Here is a 25,822-nt window from a genome sequence, read left to right as displayed (position 1 = left end):
AACCCTCAAACATTGCTGACGGGAATGGAAACTGTTTATATGGTGTAAACATTTGCCAGGATAGTATTGTGTATTGAAAGAGATGGGTGTTTTCCTTAACATTTAAATAGTAACTAGTTGTACCCAATATTAAGTAATGTTAGACATTAGCATTTTTTGGTAGTTTGCAGAAACAACTTTACAAATTTTTTTGAAGTTGGAAACTACTTTGTGTCTTACTTGAAACTCTGGTACACTGGGGTCATATGTGTATATTAGGGTGTGTGCGTGTGCACATTTGTGTGCTGATTGCAAACTGCAGGTAGCGCGGGTCGGGATCTGGCTTTGCAGCCTGCGGTGACATTCATTCATTTTGCTGTCAGGAAGATAAAGGACCGTGAGAACCTAACCATCTCTTCACTCAGCATATGAAATAGCATTGACCTTGGGATGGCTGTGGCAGGTATCATGATGTCACCAGTAACCAGAATTTGAAAGAGGGACTGGCTCTTACCTAAACTCAGTCCTGTAGAAGTGAAGGGAGCTTGCAGAGGTAGTAGCGGGGAGGGCGAGGTGTGCAGAAGGTTGAGTTGCTAATCATGAGAAGGGAGTTCAAATAGCTTTACCATATAAAGAGGACATATCCAGCGTGATAGCCAGAGAGCTGGCCTGAATTGGAGCGCTGTGGAGATAAGGCTTGAACTGGTGAGTTGATACAGTGCTTGGGAGGACCAGCTGCTTTGAAAGAGCTGAGGCCAGGGCAGACAGGTAGAGGGGCTGGACCTTCTCAAGAGAGTGGTTGTCAGTCTGCTGTTTGTTACTGACTAATCAGAAATGGAACGCTGGGCAGTGGTTTGAGCCTCGGGTCAAAAGTGGGAGTAGGAGTGAAGACCGCTGCTTTTCTAGTTACCTGGGTTGGGAAACAGTCTTGGAGTTTCCAGGGGCTGAACCTTACGCTTAGAATCAGAGGTTGAATAGGCAAGGGCGTGTTGGCCGAGGCAACAGTTAGAATTCTGAAGCTAAATCCCCCAAATCATTTGGATTGTAATTGATTACTCTCCCTTTCAGTTGAGTCTGAGGACTGTTGGGCAGTTCTGTTTGGGGTAGGCTGCTGACAAAGATCCGATTGAACTGAAGACATCATTCCTTCCCCTCAGTTCTCTGCAGTAATGCTTGAGCAGCCATGTGGTAGTCAGAACAGTATTCCCCGGGCTTACAGTGGTACTCAGCAGATTTGGGTTGAGTTCAGAAATGAACTTATTCCTAGTTAGTCTCTGAATGTCACATCATAGTTGAATCAGTAGAAGCTGAAACTTTATATTTCTCAGTGAAATTATATCCACTGAGAGTCTTTGCCCAGAAACTGATCTCATGTGAGGAAAAAAAAAAAAAAAAAATTGATTCAGAGAATAAAAGAAAGCACACTAGAATGGAAAGCCAAACATCAAATAGAAAAATGCTGTTAAGTTTTCTTGTTGCAGATTTTTCTGTATGGGACATCAATTAGTTCAGGCATCTAAGTTCCTTCAAGATATCTTGTTGCCAGGCAAGCCTGCCTTTAGCAAGTAGTGGTATTCATCATTCCTCTGAGCATCTTCAGTTGTGCTCACACTTAAAGTGATCTGCCTTGACGATTTTCATTATCTATTAGATGTGCATGAATGCTTCAGGAGATGTTTGAATGGTAAATCCGGGCGTGGATTAGTTTCCATGGGGATGTCAGTCTTGTTTGATGTTGGCAGTCATTGAGTTCTAAATAAAAATATGCGTTTGGGTTGTCACCATGGGATGTTTTTCTCTTCTGTAAGAAAGATTGGAAAAGCAGGAGTCTCAAATTGGGCTGACATTAAGTAAGTGCTCACACTAGGACAGTCACTCTTGTTTCTAGTGTGTTTGTTGTAGTGCTCAATAAATACCGTGTAGAACTGAGAAGTTTGGGATCCTGTTACTTTTCTTTTTGAGCATTTAGATAGTGCTCATAAATGTCTTTTTGTTTGATGATGAGGGTTGAAAATGTAAAAGTGAAGTCACTCAGTCGTGTCTGACTCTTTGTGACCCCATGAACTGTAGCCTACCAGGCTTCTCTGTCCATGAAAATGTAAAGGAAAATATAAATATAAGGAAATGTCAAACTAAACTATATATTCACATCTTAATTTTTATCTATTTGCTCTGCAGTAAAAATAAAGAAATAAATTCCTTTTTTTACTTCTGTCACATTTATTAAAAACATTTGCTGTAAATCTTTTCTCAGTTTCCTATGTTTAAAGTTCAAATTTTGGTCATTACAGTGTTCCTAGTTTGAAATTGTAAATGTTAGGGGAAACTTTTTTGCTTTCTTGGAAGCTTTTTAGTTCCTAAGATTTCTGTCATCAAAAAGTATATTTCTTGACTCATACTTTGGTTTAGTAAATTCTTGAAGTATCTCCATTCATTATTTTGAACTGAACATGTTAATATATTTTGATTGTGTTTTAATGTGGTGTACCACATAAACCTTGTCCACTGAGAAAAACACTGAACTGAAAGGTGGGAATTCCAGGTCCTTTTTAGCATTCTCCTAAGTTGGCTGTGTGACCTTGGGCGAGTCTCTTAAGCTCCTTGACCCTCACTTTTTCACTTGCAAACTTAGAAGAGTATCCCAGATGATGACATCCCTCAAAAGTGAGTGAACTTAGCTAACATTTTAACATGTTTTATAGCTTCCTTTCAGGCTTGGGTATTTTAAACCAGGGAAATAAGAGAAACTTGCCGCAAACAGCAGCTTGCTCTAGCCCTTCAGGTGTGGGCTTTCACTGTCACTATGCTTTTTTGTGCTCTGAAGCAAGTTGACATTTTACTTAGAACAGTTCCACCTGTTTTTTTTTTTTTTCTGTAAAAAAAAATCCTTGTTACCTTGCATACACAACAGATGTTATTTCTCTTATTTTCGTCCTTAATATGGTCTCAACTATACATTTTCATTATATTTTTAATAAAGTGATAACTTCCATCTTATAGAGAGGACTTGGGAGGTAGAAAATTGAGAATTACCTATACTAGGTGAGCATTATAGAAGACTAAGAAAGTGCAGAAATACAAATATCACAACTTTCTTACACATCCCTTTTGTGGCAAAGATGAAGATGTTTATTGACGTGACCCAATGATAGGACCATTCTATAGCAGTTGTTGTTGTTCAGTCACTCAGTCGTGTCCGACTCTTTGGCACCCCATGGACTGCAGCACGCCAGGCTTCCCTGTCCTTCACCATCCTGGAGCTTGCTCAAACGCATGTTCATTGAGTCCGTGATGCCATCCAACCATCTCATCCTCTGTCATCGCCTTCTCCTCCTGCCTTCAGTCTTTCCCAGCGTCAGGGTTTTTTCTCATGAGTTGGCTCATGGCATCAGGTGACCGAAGTATTGGAGCTTCATCTTCAGCATCAGTCCTTCTAGTGAATATTCAGAATTGATTTCCTTTAGGATTGACTGGTTTGATTTCCTTGTAGTCCAAGGGACTCTCAAGAGTTGTCTCCAACACCACAGTTCAAAACCATCAATTCTTTGACGCTCAGCCTTCTTTATGGTTTAACTCTTACATTCTTACATGACTATTGGAAAAACCATAGCTTTGACTAGACGGACCTACAAAATAAAAGCATATAAACTTAAATTATGCTCATTGATTTAGTGTTTGTTCTTACTTAGAAACTGCTGAGGCATCCAAAGGTTATTCATTAAATTTGTTGATTTACATTAATCCACATTTTAAAATTATATAAGTATCTTAGAAATTAAGCCAGCACAAAACATAAAAATAATATTGGTTGTTCAACATTAACAGTCATTAGGGAAAAGCAAATCAAAACCACAAAGACATATCACCTTCACACACATTATGATGGCGGTTATCAAAAAACCAGACAATAATAAATATTGGCATGGATATGGAGAAATTGGAACCCTTGTGCATTGCTGGTGGGCATGTAAAATGGTGCAGCCTCTATGGCAACCAGTATGGTGGTTCCTCAAAGAGTTAAAAATAGAATTACTGTGTCATCTAGCTAGTCCTGTTCTGAGTATATACACAAAAGAATTGAAAGTAGAGACTTAAACAGTTATTGTATATCAATGTTCATAGAAGCATTATTCATAACAGCCAAAAAGTATAAGCAGCCCATGTGTCTATGGACAGATGAATGTATAAACAAAATATGATAAGTACACAGGAGTAAAATATTATTTATCCCTAAAAAGGGAGGAAATTCTGACACATGCTGCATGTGGACAGACCTGGAGGACATGATGCCAAGTAAAATAATCCAGCCAAATTACAGAGGCTCCTCTAACCAAGAGATGCAACTGTATGGTTTATTAATACTCTCTGGATATAGGAAAATATTCTATGTACAACAAGAAGAAACAGCTTTTCTGATTTATAGATTCAAAACATATAGAGAGCTTTTAGCTTCAGTTCTGCAACTTCAGCTTCGGGTTAAAAATAAATACAGAAACTCATTGGTTGAGTACTCAAAGAGTTGTTCTCTTTAACTGATTAAACTCATAAATACACAAAAACTAACAAACCAGATTCTCTGTCTTCTCTCATCCAGTAGAGAATAGATCTCCATCATCCGTCCAACAGGGACTATGAACCAAAGTCAGCCATTGCTGCCAGTAATGGGGATAACTTCCTAGTCATAAGACAAACAGAAGCACAGGCTTAGTAGAGAGAAAAACAGAAACAGGGTAAAGTTAGACTGAACTCTTTTGCTGCACAGTTATCTCTTTGGGAGTCAAGTAAAAGCATGTTAGGTGTAAGGTACTGTGAGGGCACTTAAAAATTTACTTAGTTCTATCGGGTGAATTAGTTCACTTGAGCTTCTTGGTGGATGGCCTCCAAAACTGTTAAACTATAATTTTCCAAAAGGTGAAGTCATGATCTTCATGCAGTAGGGCATGAACACATTATCAAATTTTGACTCATTAATTAATGCAGGAACCATTTAAGACATTAGAACTGATGCCAGGAGCATTTATGAAAATATTGATATATATATATGTATGTATATATATATATTATACATATCTGCAAACAATAAAAGATTGAGATGAGATTGCTGAGTTAGATAAATACAACTGGTTATTGTCTTACAGGGCATTAAATGGTAAACTTTTGGGTTATTTGTTCCACTAGACAAGAGTCTATAAGTTAACCTCTACTCCAACCAAATTGAAAAATAATTTAATTAATAGACAATCAAGCCCAGAACTGCAGTGAAAAGAACACCCAGTAATTTCTTTGACCTTTGTCAGATTTCACCTTTATATCATCTACCTCAGTTTCTGGTGGTAATCTCAATAACCCCCTATTAAGCACCTATTTAACACTTGCTGGTAATTCTTCAACCTTGGATTTTTAAAACTTGTTTGATACTATGTTAATATATGTCATTAAAATAAGACTTTTAAAAATATGATAAAAGAATAAGAAAAAAATCACTTATAAACTCTCTACTGACAATATCAGATGTTTTTCCCATCTTTACAAGTTTTTGTGTGTGTCCTACAGAAATTTTTCATATGCTTGGGATCATATCTCATTTTACGTTTTTGGTTTGTTTTTTTTTACTTAATTTGGAGAAATGTTTATAATGTTATTAAAAATCTTGCTAAACATATTTTAAAATTTTGCTTAATAGTTCTTTATATGAATTACCATAATGATTTTATTTTACGGTTTAATTTTAATCTGGCTCATTCTCCCCAGTTTAGAAGTGAATAGAAGTTGTTATGCTATCAATGTCATGGTTTTCTTTAATATGTGCTGAATAAAATTTTTAAGTTAAATGCTACTGAGTATTTTTTATTGAGATTACCACCAGAAATTGAGGTAGATGATATAAAGAGTACATTCCTCTCTAAAGAATGGATAATTTTCACTGACTCAGGGATTCTGGTGAAATTAAGGCCTTTAGATGCTCACCTATCATAAAGTAGTGTACTATATCCTAAGAGTGTGAATAGGAAGACTGAATGAGTTCTTTCTAATCTGCAGGCTGTAAAAATGATGTCATTTATATTAGTAAAATTTACTTTTATATATTTCCTTTGTGAATAGAGAAAATGTTTCTTAAAGTAGAATAACAAATACTGTTACATGAACTATTCTTTTTCTTTTTTAAGGATCATTTAAACTTGGTTGTCTTTGGCTTAAAATATAGGTGATAATTGGAAATAATCGGCTTAGAATAAGCTTGCATAGACTAAAATTTTTGGTGCAGCCCTGTTACAGAGTTGTTCTTCAGTTGCTAAGTTGTGTAGAGTTAGCATTATTTGTTAAACATATGTAAGATAATCTCATACTTTAAAGGTTAATATCAATAAATTTGGCTCCTAGAATATAAAATGGGCTATAAAACATTGATGGCTTCCCTGGTGGCTCAGTTGTAAAGAACCCGCCTGCCAGGCAGGACATGTGGGTTCGATCCCTGGGTCAGGAAGATCACCTGGAGAAGGAAATGGGGAAATGGCAACCCACCCCAGTATTCTTGGCTGTAATCCCATGGACAGAGAGCCTAGTGAGCTGCAGTCCACGTGGTCACAAACAGTTGGATATGACAGCACACACACATGAACGTAAAACATTGATGTCTAATGTAATATCAAATCAGAGTAGTTTTAATTTGTGTTAACTGTCAGAATCAGCTAAGAAAAAGGCAAGGTAACTTCAAAATGTAAACAATTTTTTTTTTGCTGGTGAAGATTACAAGGAATATTGGTTAACTATTGATAATATTTCCAACTATTTCAAGGCTATAGTTGTCTTTTCAGCAGGGGGGATTTTGCCCAGGGAACAAAAACTCTTTGAAAGCAGATCTGTTCTAATGGAATGTTCCTTGGTGGGAACTGCATGTCCAGCCACCACATATTTTCTCAGAACTGTCCCTTAAAATATCTTAATTTCAAATAGTTTGGACATTAACTGGAAATAAGGTTGGAGTCTTTTTTCCAGGTAGGCTGTCATTATATCTGCTTACAGTACAGCTGTGAAGTGGGAAGTGTGTTAGTTTTGGTAGCCATCTATAGTGTACTGATTGTCTCCAGAAAATTAAGAATTGGTTGCATTCAATTTGAAATTGCTTATGCAAAGCTGTGTGATGTATTAACCATGAGTACTGCTGTTTGCATTTTCCAAATTAAATTTATTATTTTTAGTTTCTTATTTATAGACTATATTATTTCCAATTTTTAAATTTCATTTTTGGGTCTTTTTAAGAAATTATGTAAATTTTGATGTCATACTGGTTTAGCACACCTTTAAGTTTCTTTGTTTTTTTTTAAAAATTCTATTGAAATATCTCAGTTTCCCAGTTTATCCCTCTCCCAGGTAACCATAAGTTTTTCTACATCTGTGACTCTATTTCTGTTCTGTAAATAAGTTCATTTGAAACATTTTTAAAAAAATATTCCACATGTAAGTGATAGCATGATGCTTATTTTTCTCTGACTTACTTCACTCAGTATGACAGTCTTTAGATCCATCCAGGTTGCTGCAAATGAAATCATTTCATTTTTTTATGGCTGAGTAATATTCCATTGTGTGTATGTACCGCATTTTTTTTTTAAATCCATTCCTCTGTTGATGGACATTAAAGTTGCTTCCATGTCCTGGCTGTTGTAAATAGTTAGCAGTGAACTTTGGGATGCATATATCTCTTTAAATTAATGGTTTTCTCTGAGTATATACCCAGAAGTGGGATTGCAGGATCATATGGTAGCTCTATTTTTAGTTTTCTTAAGGAACCTCTGTACTGTTCTCTATAAATGGTTGTACTAGTTTACATTCCTGCCAATAGTGTAGGAGGGTTACCTTTTCTTCACATCCACTCCAGCAGTTATTGTTTGTAGATTTTTCTTTTTTTGGTAGATTTTTTTGATGATGGTCATTCTGACCAATGTGAGGTGATACCTCATTGTAGTTTTGATTTGTATTTCTCTAATAATTAATGATATTGAGCATCTTTTCATGTGCTTTTTGGCCATTTGAATATCTTCATGAGTTTCTGTTCTTAAAATTAATCTGAAGATTATTTATAGTGTTTCCTGAACTGTTAACAAAAAACAAAACAGTTGTAGGAATAAGTTATTTTCAAGCAGTTCAGTTCACTAGTGTCCGTATCTTTGCGACCCCATGAATCGCAACATGCCAGGCCTCCCTGTCCATCACCAACTCCTGGACTCTACTCAAACTCATGTCCATCGAGTCGGTGATGCCATCCAGCCATCTCATCCTCTGTCGTCCCCTTCTCCTCCTGCCCTCAATCCCTCCCAGCATCAGGGTCTTTTCCAGGGAGTCAACTCTTCTCATGAGGTGGCCAGAGTATTGGAGATTCAGCTTCAGTATCAGTCCTTCCAATGAACACCCAGGATTGATCTCCTTTAGGATGGACTGGTTGGATCTCCTTGCACTCCAAGGCACTCTCAAGAGTCTTCTCCAACAGCACAGTTCAAAAGCATCAATTCTTCGGTGCTCAGCTTTCTTCACAGTCCAACTCTCACATCCATACATGACCACTGGAAAAACTAGAGCCTTGACTAGATGGACCTTTGTTGGCAAAGTAATGTCTCTGCTTTTGAACATGCTATCTAGGTTGGTCCTCGGAGAAGGCAATGGCACCCCACTCCAGTACTCTTGCCTGGAAAATCCCATGGACGGAGGAGCCTGGTAGGCTGCAGTCCATGAGGTCCCTAAGAGTTGGACACGACTGAGCGACTTCACTTTCACTTTTCACTTTCATGCATTGGAGAAGGAAATGGCAACCCACTCCAGTGTTCTTGCCTGGAGAATCCCAGGGACAGAGGAGCCTGGTAAGAGGCTGTCTATGGGGTCGCACAGAGTCGGACATGACTGAAGCGACTTAGCAGCAGCAGCAGCAGGTCGGTCATAACTTTCCTTCCAAGGAGTAAGCATCTTTTAATTTCAAGGCTGCAATCACCATCTGCAGTGATTTTGGAGCCCCCCAAAATAAAGTCTGACACTGTTTCCACTGTTTCCCCATCTATTTCCCATGAAGTGATGGGACCAGATGCCATGATCTTAGTTTTCTGAATGTTGAGCTTTAAGCCAACTTTTTCACTCTCCTCTTTCACTTTCATCAAGAGGCTTTTTAGTTCCTCTTCATTTTCTGCCATAAGGGTGGTATCATCTGCATATCTGATGTTATTGATATTTCTCCCTGCAATCTTGATTCCAGCTTGTGCTTCTTCCAGCCCAGCATTTCTCATGATGTACTCTGCCTGTAAGTTAAATAAGCAGGGTGACAATATACAGCCTTGACGTACTCCTTTTCCTATTTGGAACCAGTCTGTTGTTGCATGTCCAGTTCTAACTGTTGCTTCCTGACCTGCAAATAGGTTTCTCAGGAGGCAGGTCAGGTGGTCTGGTATTCCCATCTCTTTCAGAATTTTCCACAGTTTATTGTGATCCACACAGTCAGAGGTTTTGGCACAGTCAATAAAGCAGAAATAGATGTTTTTCTGGAACTCTCTTGCATTTTCTATGATCCAGCGAATGTTGGCAATTTGATCTCTGGTTCCTCTGCCTTTTCTAAAACCAGCTTGAACAACTGGAAGTTCACGGTTCACGTATTGCTAAAGGCTGGCTTGGAGAATTTTGAGCATTACTTTACTAGCGTGTGAAATGAGTGCAATTGTGCGGTAGTTTGAACATTCTTTGGCATTGCCTTTCTTTGGGACTGGAGTGAAACCTGACCTTTTCCAGTCCTGGGGCCACTGCTGAGTTTTCCAAATTTGCTGGCATATTGAGTGCAGCACTTTCACAGCATCATCTTTTAGGATTTGAAATAGCTCAACTGGAATTCCATCACCTCCACCTGCTTTGTTCGTAGTGATGTTTTTCTAAGGCCCACTTGACTTCACATTCCAGGATGTCTGGCTCTAGGTGAGTGATCACACCATCGTGATTATCTGGGTCATGAAGATCTTTTTTGTACAGTTACTCTATGTATTCTTACCACCTATTCTTAATATTTTCTGCTTCTGTTAGGTCCATACCATTTCTGTCCTTTATCGAGCCCATCTTTGCATGAAATGTTCCTTGATATCTCTAATTTTCTTGAAGAGATCTCTAGTCTTTCCCATTCTATTGTTTTCCTCTATTTCTTTGCATTGATCTCTGAGGAAGGCTTTCTTATCTCTCCTTGCTATTCTTTGGAATTCTGCATTCAGATGCTTATATCTTTCCTTTTCTCCTTTGCTTTTCGCTTCTCTTCTTTTAACAGCTATTTGTAAGGCCTCCCCAGAGAGCCATTTTGCTTTTTTGCATTTCTTTTCCATGGGGATGGTCTTGATCTCTGTCTCCTGTACATTGTCACGAACCTCAGTCCATAGTTCATCAGGCACTCTGTCTATCGGATCTAGTCCCTTAAATCTATTTCTCACTTCCACTGTATAATCATAAGGGATTTGATTTAGGTCATACCTGAATGGTCTAGTGGATTTCCCTACTTTCTTTAATTTAAATCTGAATTTGGCAATAAGGAGTTCATGATCTAAGCCACAGTCAGCTCCTGGTCTTGTTTTTGCTGACTGTATAGAGCTTCTCCATCTTTGGCTGCAAAGAATATAATCAGTCTGATTTTGGTGTTGACCATCTGGTGATGTCCATGTGTAGAGTCTTCTCTTGTGTTGTTGGAAGAGGGTGTTTGCTATGAATAGTACGTTCTCTTGGCAAAACTCTTATTAGCCTTTGCCCTGCTTCATTCTGTACTCCAAGGCCAAATTTGCCAGTTACTCCAGGTATTTCTTGACTTCCTCCTTTGCATTCCAGTCCCCTATAATGAAAAGGACACCTTTTTTGGGTGTTAGTTCTAAAAGGTCTTGTAGGTCTTCATAGAACCGTTCAACTTCAGCTTCTTCAGCGTTATTGTCATTTTCAGGCAGTGCGCTTTTAACAGGTGCTTAAAATGCTTACCATAGGAAGCCTCAGTAAACTGTTGTTTAAAAAATTCAGGACATCAGTTGGCAAATCACAGATCTGTATGTGAACAGGTGTGATTGCAGAGTTACTTTTGGGTGGTGTGGCAGGGAGGAGAACTCAGGTCCTGCCTTTGCGTAGCCCCTGACGACTTCCGCTTTTCCAGTCTTTGAACCCCTGAGTCAGTCCTCCAAGTGCTGTTTCTAGTGCATATGGAGTATGACTCCTCATTTGCCTGTTTCTTTAAGTTGTAACAGTGTCTGTTTTAAACATAACTGAGGCACATCAAAGCAGGTGGGTAAGAAGACAGGTGTACTTGATCAGTGTAAATATACATGCATTTTGGGAACCATTTAGCTGGAAGCCTGAATTCGCCCATAAATATTGATGTCGTTTCTACAGAGCACCTTTGGTATTGTACTGCATAGCTCATTAATCACCGAAGCTGTACCATCCTCCCCAACATTTAAGTTATTTTTTTCTTTTGTATAGCTAGCCATGAGCTTTATTGTTGTATTTTTCCTGTTATCAGCTAAATTCTTGAAATTGAGGAACTGCTAAAAATAACTTTGCTTATTCTTTCACTTACCTGAAACTGTGATAAACTGCAGGCATGAGAAAGATGAACTATTGCATATTGCTAATCTCATTACTGAGCTGTTTGTAAGGAAATTGAAGATAGGTTCTGTTAGCTTGTATAAGTTTGCTATTCAATGAGCTACTGATGTAATTTCTTAGACACAATCTTTTAGGATGTGTCATTCAGACCCCTTAAAGCTGAAACAAAAATGTCCTTAAATTTGCTCAGTCTGCAGAGTGTTTGTGCCTTGTCATTTATTTTTCAGAGCTACCTTTGAAGGTGCCTAGTAGTATTCCTGTTTTATAATGCAGAAATGGATGCTTTTAAAAGAGGCTATTGTCTTGCTAAGATAAAATAGAAATTGTACAGTGGGGGGAGTTAGGGCTCAAATTCAGGTATCTTGATTATGAATCCTGGAGTCCGTCACTATGGCCTGCTTCCATTCTGTTTGCAGTTTACAGTTTATAGACTCCTCCATCTACATTTGAAAAGTATGAATGGGGGCTTCCCTGGTGGCTCAGAGGCGAAGAATCTGCCTGCCAATGCAGATGTGGGTTTGGTCCCTGGGTCAGGAAGATCCCCTGGAGGAGGAAATGGCAACCCACTCCAGTATTCTTGGAGAATCCCATGAACAGAGGAGCCTGGGGGGCTACAGTCCATGGGGTGCACAGGGCTGGACATGACTGAGCACACACGCACTGCACAAGACGTGCAGGAATGTTAGACAGTGCCGTTCTCCTAACTAGATTTTTTTTTGGTTTTGGAAAATACAGGAATTCTTAAAGTATGTTTAACATGTATTGGATTTATTGTTGTTTTAAGTGAATTAATAGGAACATATTTTTGGAACATATTTTGGTCTTTGTATTTAATACAGTAAGTGTATACAGACACAGTTCAATAAGGAAAAGTTCTCTGGGGTCCTCAGTTTTGTCAGTGTAGAGGGGTTTTGAGGCTGAGAAGTCTGAGCGTTGCTGAGTTCGTGATGCTGTTTCATTGAGGCAGCACCGCTGTTACTTTCCCTTTCCCAAATACTGTGTTTTCCTGCACAATCTGCCATTGTTTCATCTGCTGTGTTTTTAAGAGTATTAACCATTAAAAGTCCTTAACTTAGTAAGGGGTTAAAGAAATGCAGCGATCCCAAGAATTGAAGTAGAATTCTCAAAACACTCCGTAGAGACCAGTCAGTGACTTGGGATGCCTATCTAATTAATGCTGGGAGCCTGTACCCCTTGGGGAGTTAATGGAAGGGACAGAATGATTTGGCTCTTTGTAACCTAGTGAAGTTAAAGGTGACAAATCTATGTTACCTGATGGTTTAAATTTACAATAAAGATGATTTCTAGTTGCTACTCATTAACATGGCTGCGCGGCGTGGCGCAGGAGCGGCCAAGAGGAGATATCCCATGTCCAAGGTCAAGAGCACACAATTGCGCTGATCTCACACGCTAGCGCAGTAACGCTCAAAATTCTCCAAGCCAGACTTTAGCAATACATGAACCATGAACTTCAGATGTGCAAGCTGGTTTTAGAAAAGTCAGAGGAACCAGAGATTAAATTGCCAACATCCGCTGGATCATCGAAAAAGCAAGAGAGTTCCAGAAGAACATCTATTTCTGCTTTATTGACTGTGCCAAAACCTTTGACTGTGTGGATCACAGCAAACTGTGGAAAATTCTGAAAGAGATGGGAATACCAGATCACCTGACCTGCCTCTTGAGAAATCTGTGTGCAGGTCAGGAAGCAACAGTTAGAACTGGACATGCAACAACAGACTGGTTCCAAATAGGAAAAGGAGTACGTCAAGGCTGTATATTGTCACCCTGCTTATTTAACTTACACGCAGAGTATGTCATGAGAAACGCTGGACTGGTAGAAGCACAAGCTGGAATCAAGATTGCCGGGAGAAATATCAATAACCTCAGATATGCAGGTGACACCACCCTTATGGCAGAAAGTGAAGAGGAACTAAAAAGCCTCTTGATGAAAGTGAAAAAGGAGAGTGAAAAAGTTGGCTTAAAGCTCAACATTCAGAAAACTAAGATCATGGCATCTGGTCCCACCACTTCATGGGAAATAGATGGGGAAACAGTGGAAACAGTGTCAGACTTTATTTTGGGGGGCTCCAAAATCACTGCAGATGGTGATTGCAGCCTTGAAATTAAAAGACACTTACTCCTTGGAAGGAAAGTTATGACCAACCTAGACAGCATATTAAAAAGCAGAGACATTACTTTGCCAACAAAGGTCCGTCTACTCAAGGCTATAGTTTTTCCAGTCGTCATGTATGGATGTGAGAGTTGGACTGGGAAGAAAGCTGAGTGCCGAAGAATTGATGCTTTTGAACTGTGCTGTTGGAGAAGACTCTTGAGAGTCGCTTAGAGTGCAAGGAGATCCAACCAGTCCATCTTAAAGGAAATCAGTCCTGGGTGTTCATTGGAAGGACTGATGCTGAAGCTAAAACTCCAATACTTTGGCCACCTGATTTGAAGGGCTGATTCATTTGAAAAGACCCCGATGCTAGGAAAGATTGAGGGCAGGAGAAGGGGACTACAGAGGATGAGATGGCTGGATGGCATCACCGACTCAATGGACATGAGTTTGAGTGAACTCTGGGAGTTGGTGATGGACAGGGAGGCCTGGTGTGCTGCAGTCCATGGGGTTGCAAAGAGTCGGACACGACTGAGCAACTGAACTGAACTCAGCTTATTAACACACTTATAATCAATAAGTGTCCAAGTCACAGCATGGTGAAGCCTGTGGCTTGATCAAGTTCAGTGAGTCTGGGTTTTAAGGATATTGTTGAAAGATTGGAGATCAAGTCCAAGAGTTCTGCTGATTTCTGATTTCACAGATCTTAGTATTGTTCTTTCTGTTCTTATCTCCTTCACTCTGTCCCTCAAACTCTTTGTGCACCTTCCATGTTTTAAAGTATTACATAATTTGAATTAAGGGGTTGTGTTTGAGGGAAAGAAATTCTATTATGGCAGTTTTATGTCAGGTGGAATCATAAAAGGAGTACAGCAAAGCAGATTTAAAAAAAATTTTTTTCTTTAACCATGCATTGGAACGTTTTGTTTTTCATGCTGCTTTGTTTACTGACCTGGATAGATGAGGCATATTTGAGAAGCAAGTTTATTTAAAAGTGTTTAAAAGTAGCTGATTCAGCACATATATGTGTGCATAGACAGACATCAAGTATGTTAGTTAGATCAGCTCAGTATATGGTGTTGGACACTGCTATTTTTCAGACTTCCCCAGCCAGAAGTGAGTGATCTGGGGGCGCTCTGGCTGTTCCAGCTGCAAAGAGGGCTGAGGGAATCAATATTTCAGGTTCACTTCCAATCCATTTTCCGCAGCTGCCAAGTACTTGTTGAAAAGCTTGAAAATATTGATTAACTTAGCAAGTTGAGACTAGTAGATCATTGTTAACAGTAGTGCTGAGGTCTCAGATATAGTTGTAGAAAAATACCTTCGTATCTGTCTTTAATTGGAGTGTGTTCTGTTTTTGAAATCTGTTTTTTAAAATTAGGTCAGTGAAGACCCCACGAGGGGAAAAGGAAATCACTCATGTTTTAATTGTCAGAAAGCATGATGGAAAGAAAAGGAGTACAGCAAAGCAGATTTTCAGAAAAAAAAAATTTTTTTAACCCTGCATTGAAGCACTTTGTATTTCATGCTGCTTTGTTCACCAGCTTGGATAGATGAAGGATATTTGAGAAGTGAGCGTATTTGAAAGCATTTAAAAGTAGCTGGTTTTCTTGTTTAGCATTGACTTAGGGGCTCGGAGGCCAGTTTGTGTGTCCTTTAATAACTCCATGGTTTTATGACCAGTTTATTGCTTAGTTGACTCCTGGATTTCCGGTTTCCTCAGGTGATGTGATGGGAGTCAGAGTAGGTAGCTTTTTGCTAGGTAATTATAAAACAGCCCCTATCTATATGCAGTGCTTTGCAAATAGGGAAGATACCTAACTCACGTGGAACTGAGAGGGGGAATAATGCCTCTGGTAGGGCAAATTGGTCACGACTGGACTCATAGGAGAAGGAACCAGTGGGAGATCCAGGAGATGAGAGAAGTGATGGACTTGGAAAACTGAGAAGGTAATTGCAGTTTGAAAAAAAAGTTTTCAGGCTAGTACAACATGTAGGGCTGATTCATATTTAGGGCTAACAGAATATATCGGTTATTTATTTATTGAGAATGTGCTTATTGAGTCCGTACTTATTATGTCCTTAATAAATACGTTTTTAAATGAAGGAATGAACACACTCATTTGATTTAATGAGCCTTGGAATGACACACTAAACTGAACTCATGGAAGAATTTAGGCTCATTTCAAAGTCATCCAGTTAGCTTTGCCTTGGAGGTTTTCTCACGTTTGACAGGCTCCCCAGCTTCCCCATCATGAACTGACAGTTTGTTTCTGTCTCAGTGTCACTGCACTGGTTGCTGTCCTGCACGAGTATTTCTCAAGACAGAGAGTTCATTCCTGTGAGCCTCGGGGCTCATATTTAAAAGATGGTTTCCATAAAATTCTATGATATGTAGAGTTTATTTTTTATTACATAGTTGGAACATTCTATTTTCTAAGATGATTAGGCCTCAAGTCTATTAACAATTTAGAGGATTGGCATTAATTCAGGTGTTGCAGATACAATAGGTTAATATCCTTTCTGCTTTCCTTTTGTATAATACTTCTGTTTGCTTATCCCTTCTGCTCTTCAAGCTGTATCTGTTTCTAGAGAAATAGTAATGAGTTTTTAAAAGAGCGATGCCATATGTGACAGTGAATGCTAAAACCAGGGTTTGACATTTATTATAGTTGGTAGAAGCTCTTAAAAGGTTAAAAATGTGTTTACTGTCTCAGCACCATTTTAACTACAGCATTGGAAGTTTTAGAAATCACTGATGTTGCTAGCACCATGGTAGATGTTCTCTTATTTGCACAGTTACTCTCCCACCCCTTTCCCAAACTGTGCTTTTGGGAAAGAAGTCACTGTGTGCAGCCCCTACTGAAATAGTAGTGAATTATAAAACCTCAAGAGATGATTGATACTTGGTCTCCGTTGCAGAGTGCTCATTTCAAATGCTGAATTGTGTGCAAACTATATTTTACATAGAAATGTATCTTAAATAGTTGCCATTTGTGTTCTCTTCCATTGATGTCATTTCAATGTAAAACCATCAAAATTGCCTTTATAGGTCATGTCCATTTGACGGCCTCTAAACCCTTCAGTTCAGATGGTAAAGCGTCTGCTTGCAATGCGGGAGACCTGGGTTCAATCCCTGGGTCGGGAAGATCCCCTGGAGAAGGAAATGACAACCCACTCCAGTATTCTTGCCTGGAGAATCCCATGGATGGAGGAGCCTGGGGGGCTATAGTCCGCGGGGTCGCAAAGAGTCGGACACGACTGAGCGACTTCACTCACTCAGTCACTCACTCATGCTTTCCTCAGTTTAGGCAGAGTATCTGCATAAGCTCTTTACAATTCTGCATGGAAGATTGGTGTCTTCCTCCTCATGTATTAGTTTATTCAATCATTTATATCAGTATGGACTCATGGACAGTTTCTGCTGTATAGCAAAGTGAATCAGCCATTTAATTGGCTTGTATAAAAGCTCACTCTTCATGTTGTGAAATTCTGTGAGTTTTGACAAGTGCATAATGTCATGTTTGCGCTGCTACACTATTACATAGAACAGTTTCATCCTGTAAGTCCCCCGTGCTACATCTGTTCATCCTTCCCCACACCCCCAATTTCTTGGCAACCACTGATCTTTTACTTTCTCAACAGTTTTGCCTTTTATAGAATGTAATTGGAATTGTATAATCTGTCGCATTTTCACACTGATCTCATTCACTTAGCAATAAATATTTAACGTTTCTCCATTTTGTGTTTGGCTACCAAACATGTTTTCATCTAGAAGTTTTGCATTTTGCATAGTCTGTGATCCATTGTGAGTTAATTTTTTTTGAAAGATGTAAGGCCTGTGACTAGATATTGCTTTTTTTGCATCTGGATGTCCAGTGTCTGTATCAAAGAGTCTGTACCATTTTGCATTCCCACCTTTAGTGAATGAGAATTCCTGTTGCTCTGCATTCTCACCAGCATTTGATATTCAGGTTATTGGATTTCAGCTATTCTAATAGCTGTGTAATACTCTGTTTTGTTTTTTTTTTTTTTCATTTCAGTTTCCTAACAACAAATGATGTTGAGCGTCTTTTTATTATTTGAACATCTTTTGTATTCCTGTTTGGTGACTGTACATCGTCTTTGGTGAAGTGTCTCACTAGATATTTTACCTGGTTTTTAATTGAGTTGTTTTCTCGTTGTGAATTTTAAGAGTTTTTTTTTTTTTTTGAATACCAGTTCTTTTTGATGTATTTTGCAACGTTTTCTCTAGTCAGTGGCTTGCCTTTTTATTCTCATAACAATGTATTTCACAGACTTGAGGTTTTTAATTTTAGTGATGTCCAGCTTGACAATTATTTCCTTCATGAATTGTGCTTTTTGGTGTTTTATCTAAAAACTCATCACCATACCCAGGGTCTCCTAGGTTTTTACCTACGTTATCATCTAGAAGATTCACATTTTACATAGTCTGTGATCCATTGTGAGTTATTTTTTTTTGAAAGGTGCGAGGTATGTGACTAGATACTGCTTTTTTTTGCATCTGGATGTCCAGTTGGTACAGTACCTTTTGTTGTACAGACCAATCTTTCTCTCTTGAATTATCTTTTGCTTCTTTGTCAAGGGGCAGATGACTGTATTTATGTGGATTTTGTATTCTGTTCTGTTGTTTCATTTGTTCTCACCAGTATCACACAAGCTTGATTATCATGGCTTTATGTAAGTCTTGATATCAGGTGGTGTCAGTCTTCCGACTTCTGTTGTTCTTCAGTATTGTGTTGGTATTCTTACTCTTTTTCCTTTCCATATAAGCATTAGAATTAATTTGCCAGTATTCACAAAATTGCTGGGATTTTGATTGAGATTGCATTCAGTCTGGAGACTTAATTTGGGAAGAATGGACATGTCAGTCAAAATGAACATATAATATTTTCCATTTGTTTATGTCTTTTTTTATTCCTTTTGTCATAGTTTTGTAGTGTTTTGCATATGGATTCTGATATATTGTTAGATTTATACTTAGGTGTGTACTTCGGTGTGTAAATTTTTTTGGTGGTTTTGTAAATGGTGTTGTGTTTTTAATTTCAAAATCCGGTCATTGCTTGTGTATAGGGGCAGTTGCCTTGCATGTCAGCCTTGTGTCCTGTAATCTGCTTGTGATTGCTCATTAGTTTCGGTTTTTGTTGTTGATTCTTTGAAAATCTCTGCATAGTATGTCATGTCATTTGTGAACCAGTTTTTTTTTTTTTCTTTTCAGTGTATATGAATATCTTTTATTTCCTTTTCTCATATTTTTACACTAAGATTTCCAGTATGATGTTGAATAGACGTAATGAAGGAGGATATCATTGTCTTGTTCCCCATTTTAGGGGGAGATGATCCAGTTTCTTACAGTTGAGTATGATGTTAGCTGTAGATTTTTTTGTATGTGTACTTTACAAAGTTGATGAACTTTCTCTATTCATAGTTTGCTGAGAACTTTTAGTCATGAATGGGTGTTGTATTTTGTTACATGTGTTTTCTCTACCAATCAATATGATCATACTTTTCTTTTAGCCTATTTTGATGGTTGGATTACATTAATTGCTTTTCTTTTTTAAATTCTCTAATATTTGAACCAACCTTGCATACCTGGGGTTAATCCCACTCTGTCATAGTGTGTAATTCTTTATATACATTGTTGGGTTTGATTTGCTAATATTTTGTGAGGATTTTTCCTTCTGTGTTTATGAGGTACTGTTACGTAGTTTTCCTGTCTTGTAATGTCTTTTTCTGGTTTTATTGTTAACAAACCTGCTTTTTTCATTCTCCTTCATTCCCTTCTAGCCTTTTTCCATATACATTCTCTGTGACTTTGAGTGTGTGAATATGTTACACAAGTTTTGTTATTAATATATTTGTTCACTTAAATTGTTCATCTCTAACATCCATTCAGTTTCTGACAAAGCATTTTCTTATGGTGCTCCATAATTTTCACTGTATGGTTTTCATTTAATAACAGTTATATTTAAATTCATGTTGAATTTTAAAATGAGAAATATCATAAACTATTTACAGAAAATGGTTATATTTTGCAATCTCTAGAGAAATTTGTGGCATTTTCTTCTGTGGGATTATAGGTACATCAAAATAATGGTAAGGGGATAACTTGCACTATCCCTTGGCTAATAGGGAGAAATGTCATAGCTCTTTGTGCTTACAAAGGAACTTGTACCTAGAAAAAATTATGAGCTCATATGCCTTATGAACGCAAGAGTGGTCATAGACCAGGCCTGGCTGGCAGCTGAGGATAGGTCCCCTGTTCGCACTTAGCCCTCACTTTTATGTTCTCCATCTTTCTCTCATTCATCATTTCTTTCCCAGCTTTTGCATGGAACAGAAAATAATAAGTTGAAAAACATGTTAAGTTGATTTTTCTCTGTTGTTGTGTTACATCAGTGTTTCTACAACTAAAATGTTTTGCAGGATATGACTCTTCTGCGAGTCAGAAGATAGTGGCAAAAAAAGAAGAAATTTTAGGAGTTACTTGCTGAGTAAAATACAAATAGAAAAAGTTAATTATTAATATTTTTTAATATAAAGATAAAAGTGACAAGCTGTTTCTATGTCTACTTTTTCACAGACAGAGAATTCCCCTAATGGACCAGATTGTGGTTATGGCTCCTTTCACCAGCAGTACTGGCTTGATGGGAAGATCATTGCTGTGGGGGTGATTGACATTCTTCCATACTGTGTATCATCTGTATATTTGTACTACGATCCCGATTATTCATTTCTGTCTTTGGGTGTCTACTCTGCGCTCCGGTAAGATTGCTTTTGACAATTGTAATGGGTCGTATAGAACTTCATATATTTCTTCATTTGATTATATTTTATTATATAACAGTAGAAATTCTGTTAGATAGTACATAATTTGTTGCTCTTGTAGTCTCTTGTATATTCGTATTTAGATACAACACTTTTAGAACCGAGGCCACAATGTGTATGTGTGTGTTGCTTCAGTAGTGTCCGACTCGTTGCAACCCCATGGACTTGAGCCCATCAGGTTCCTCTGTCCATGGGATTCTTCTTTTCCTCCACCAGGGGATCTTTCTGACCCAGGGATCAAACCCACAGCTCCTGCATTGGCTTTTGTCTGATGGTAATTCCCTTTTTAAGGTATCCATCTTATCTAGTGTTTGAGAGGTCATTGTGATGCTTTTGCTGTTTAGTTTATGCATTTATTTAAGCTCCCCTGTCAGAGCCGCTCAGTGGTTTTTAAATGTTACATTATTTATATATTTTTTGTCATCCCTATTTTGTGTGTATATATATCAGTTCAGTTCAGTCGCTCAGCTGTGTCTGACTCTTTGCAACCCCATGAATCGCAGCACGCCAGGCCTCCCTGTCCATCACCAACTCCTGGAGTTTACCCAAACTCATGTCCATCAAGTCAGTGATGCCATCCAGCCATCTCATCCTCTATTGTCCCCTTCTCCTCCTGTCCCCAATCCCTCCCAGCATAGGGTCTTTTCCAGTGATTCAACTCTTCGCATGAGGTGGCCAAAGTATTGGAGTTTCCGCTTCAGCATCAGTCCTTCCAATGAACACCCAAGACTGATCTCCTTTAGGATGGACTGGTTGGGTCTCCTTGCACTCCAAGGGACTCTCAAGAGTCTTCTCCAACAGCACAGTTCAAAAGCATCAATTCTTCAGCACTCAGCTTTCTTCACAGTCCAACTCTCACATCCATACATGACCACTGGAAAAACCATAGCCTTGACTAGATGGACCTTTGTTGGCAAAGTAATGTCTCTGCTTTTGAATATGCTGTCTAGGTTGGTCATAACTTTCCTTCCAAGGAGTAAGCGTCTTTTAATTTCATGGCTGCAGTCACCATCTGCAGTGATTTTGGAGCCCCAAAAAATAAAGTCAGCCACTGTTTCCACTGTTTCCCCATCTATTTCCCATGAAGTGATGGGACCAGATGTGTGTGTGTGTATATTATAATTAATTAAACATTATATGAATCTGGCATAAATGAACTAAAGCCCTCTGAGTCTGTTGGAAGAAATGTACAATTATATAAAGTATATAGAACAGGCCCAGGGAGTCCCTGACTGTCCATTGACTCTATGACCTCATCCAAAGATGGTTTCCTTTTTATGTCCGTTGCTGCAAATGTATGTAACATAGCACACATATTTTTAGGTGCATTATCCTGATGATAAAAAGAGTAGGGTCTTGTCTCATGAAAATAATTTACTTTTATTTTTATTCCTGCCTGTCTGTTTGTACATGTGGTAGAGGAAGGAGGAGGATTGAGAGTTTTGTCTGGGAGCTTGTCTCTTTTCTCCTTGTTTGTCATTGAATCACTTTTTTCTCTTTGTTTTTCCCATTGTTTTCTCTGATGATCATGATTTTCACATCAAGGTAAAACATACTTTGAGATTATTTTATTTATTGTATATGTGTTTTTCTCTGAATTATAAAAGTATCAGGGTTGATTTTTCTTTTTTTAATCACTAGTTGATTTAAAAAGAAATATGGTCCATAGTTGATTTTTTATGTGTTTTTCGGTGGCCCATGTACTGATATTTTCAACATGACCTGCCCTGTCTCTCAGTACCACGTTATATAGCAGATTTTAAAAATACAGTGTTTACAACTGATCCCTATAATAATATTTTATTTTTCTTATTTATTTAATTGCATTTTGTATAAAACTAATTAAAAACTATTCAGGACTCTGTGGTATCTTTGTGATTCTGTGAAATTAGAACTGATTGTTTAAAAGCATTCATATTTTGTAACTTTGGAAGTGCATATTTCAGAAAAGATACTTTTTCTTTGTACCAGAATTATTCAGTACTTCGAAATTATTGCCATTTTCTTCTTCCTTTATTTTCTGTATCTCTAACTTTACAATGTGTAGCTGTGGATTTGTCTAGACTTCTCAGATAAATATTAAGAATATTTATTCTTGAAAGAGATGGAAATACCAGACCACCTGATCTGCCTCTTGAGAAATTTGTATGCAGGTCAGGAAGCAACAGTTAGAACTGGACATGGAACAACAGACTGGTTCCAAATAGGAAAAGGAGTTCGTCAAGGCTGTATATTGTCACCCTGTTTATTTAACTTATATGCAGAGTATATCATGAGAAACGCTGGACTGGAAGAAACACAAACTGGAATCAAGATTGCCGGGAGAAATATCAATAACCTCAGATATGCAGATGACACCACCCTTGTGGCAGAAAGTGAAGAGGAACTCAAAAGCCCTTGATGAAAGTGAAAGTGGAGAGTGAAAAAGTTGGCTTAAAGCTCAACATTCAGAAAACGAAGATCATGGCATCAGGTCCCACCACTTCATGGGAAATAGATGGGGAAACAGTGGAAACAGTGACAGACTTTATTTTTCTGGGCTCCAAAATCACTACAGATGGTGACTGCAGCCATGAAATTAAAAGACGCTTACTCCTTGAAAGAAAAGTTATAACCAACCTAGATAGCATATTCAAAAGCAGAGAGATTACTTTGCCAACAAAGGTCCGTCTAGTCAAGGCTATGGTTTTTCCTGTGGTCATGTATGGATGCGAGAGTTGGACTGTGAAGAAGGCTGAGCGCCGAAGAATTGATGCTTTTGAACTGTGGTGTTGGAGAAGACTCTTGAGAGTCCCTTGGACTGCAAGGAGATCCAACCAGTCCATTCTGAAGGAGATCAGCCCTGGGATTTCTTTGGAAGGAATGATGCTAAAGCTGAAACTCCAGTCCTTTGGCCACCTCATGCAAAGAGTTGACTCATTGGAAAAGACTCTGATGCTGGGAGGGATTGGGGGCAGGAGGAGAAGGGGACGACATAGGATGAGATGGCTGGATGGCATCACTGACTTGATGGACGTGAGTCTGGGTGAACTCCGGGAGTTGGTGATGGAAGGGAGGCCTGGTGTGCTGCGATTCATGGGGTCGCAAAGAGTTGGACACGACTGAGCGACTGATCTGATCTGATCTGATCTGATTCCTATAGAATAAATCCATCCTCTGTATGAAATATTTTATTTCTCAATGAACAAAGAGATATAGAAATCCTATTGCATTTGAGATAGCAAATAATCAATTCCCAGAAAAAACTGTTTCCAGCAGTCTATTTGCTGCTTGATTGAGCTGTTGAAAATTCTGGATCTGTACGGCTTTGAGGAAGTAGCAGAGAAGCCTGCGGAGCAGGAAAACTGGGGCCAGCGGAGGATGAGGAGATTGCCACTGCATTGCAGCCTTTCAGTGCTCTGGAGAATCTCAGTTGCTGAGTTTATAGAAGAGTAGAGGCAGCCAGCAGATTGACATTATGAAGCAAAGCTGGGGAGAGTAGGTTACAAGTTACCAATTCCATTGTTGATTTCAGTGTATTTCAGTGAAACCTGTCAAATTTTTCCTCCGTTTCTTCAGTTTCTTAAGCAATCGTACAGTCAGTATAGAGTTTCTATATTTTAATTTGTAATCAAGTGTAGATTTGTATGTAAGCTGGTCTGCAGATTTTAAAAATGTTTGAATTGGGGTTCGTGAGTATGGAATTTATTTACTTTTTCTTTTTTGGCAAGATGAATTTTAGAAGTGTAATTAATTTGTTTAATAGATGTTTGAGCACAGTCTGTGTCCTGGAAGTACGTAGGTGTGAATCAGACACTTGCAGCTTTGTTAAAGCAGACAGTAAATTTAAAAACAGATAGCAGAATTTTAGAGACTCCTTTGTCTGTCCTGCTCAAATGAGTTCATGTTTGGCATCCCTGGTAGCTCAGATGGTAAAGCGTATGCCTGCAGTGCGGGAGACCAGGCTTTGATCCCTGGGTTGGGAAGATCCCCTGGAGAAGGGAATGGTAACCCACTCCAGTATTCTTGCCTAGAGAATTCCATGGACAGAGGAGCCTGGTAGGCTACAGTCCATGGGGCCGCAAAGAGTCGGACACGACTGAGCAACTTCACTTTCACTTTGCCTTTGTATTATAACAAGAATAAAATTGTGGTAGTGGGCATGAGGCCCTTTTTATATAGGGTGGTCAGGAAACACCTCTTTAGCCAAGAAAGAACAAAAAGGAGCCAGCTATGTGAAAATCTGAGGATAGAAGTCCAGGTCAAAGTACCAAGTCCAAGTGTCCTGAGGTGCTGGAATGAAGAGAAGGCAGGCCTTAAGGGCTGGGATGTAGGATAGGATCTAGACAGTGCTGTGTAAGGAGGGCAGCCAGGCAGTGGTGTTGATGAGGGGCAGATGGAGAACGGCTTACAGGCGACAGTAAGGAGGTTCAGTTCAGTTCAGTTCAGCCGCACAGTTGTGTCTGACTCTCTGTGACCTCATGGACTGCAGCACGCCAGGCCTCCCTGTCCATCACCAACTTCTGGAGTTTACTCAAACTCATGTCCATTGAGTCGGTGATGCCATCCAGCCATCTCATCCTCTGTCGTCCCCTTCTCCGCCCACCCTCAATCTTTCCTAGCATCGGGGTCTTTTCAAATGAGTCAGTTCTTCACATTAGGTGGCCAAAGTATTGGAGTTTCAGGTTCAGCATCAGTCCTTCCATTGAATATTCAGGACTGATTTCCTTTAGGATGGACTGGTTGGATCTCCTTGCTGTCCAAGGGACTCTCAAGAGTCTTCTCCAACACCACAGTTCAAAAAGCGTCAATTCTTCAGTTCTAAGCTTTCATTACAGTCCAGGTCTCACATCCATACATGAACACTGGAAAAACCATAGCTTTGACTAGATGGACCTTTGTTGGCAAAGTAATGTCTCTTCTTTTTAATAAGCTGTCTAGGTTGGTCTTACCTTTTCTTCCAAGGAGTAAGCGTCTTTTAATTTCATGGCTGCAGTCACCATCTGTAGTGATTTTGGAGCCCCCAAAAATAAAGTCTGTCACTGTTTCCCCATCTATTTGCCATGAAATGATGGGACCAGATGCCACGATTTAAGTTTTCTGAATGTTGAGTTTTAAACGAACTTTTTCAGTTTCCTCTTTTACTTTCATCAAGAGGCTCTTTAGTTCTTCTTAGCTTTCTGCCACAAGGGTGGTATCATCTGTGTATCTGATGGTATTGATATTTCTCCCGCCAGTCTTGATTCCAGCTTGTGCTTCATCCAGTCCAGCATTTCTCATGATCTACTCTGCATATAACTTAAA

At 38.8% G+C, this 25,822-nt stretch overlaps 1 protein-coding gene across 13 annotated transcripts in view; it reads left to right on the top strand.

Annotated features, from left to right (window-relative positions):
- ATE1 (arginyltransferase 1) overlaps nucleotides 1-25,822 on the top strand; it is a 167,272-nt gene that overhangs the window by 53,961 nt on the left and 87,489 nt on the right. For all 13 annotated transcript variants that reach the window (XM_025274003.3, XM_025274004.3, XM_044935144.2 and 10 more), the window contains one exon: nucleotides 20,295-20,476. In XM_025274003.3, the coding sequence (XP_025129788.1) occupies nucleotides 20,295-20,476 (182 nt within the window). The remainder of the gene's footprint in view (nucleotides 1-20,294; nucleotides 20,477-25,822) is intronic.

This window comes from Bubalus bubalis, chromosome 23 (assembly GCF_019923935.1).
Source record: "Bubalus bubalis isolate 160015118507 breed Murrah chromosome 23, NDDB_SH_1, whole genome shotgun sequence".
Taxonomy (NCBI): Eukaryota; Metazoa; Chordata; class Mammalia; order Artiodactyla; family Bovidae; genus Bubalus; species Bubalus bubalis.
This window is presented reverse-complemented; position numbering and strand designations above follow the sequence as displayed.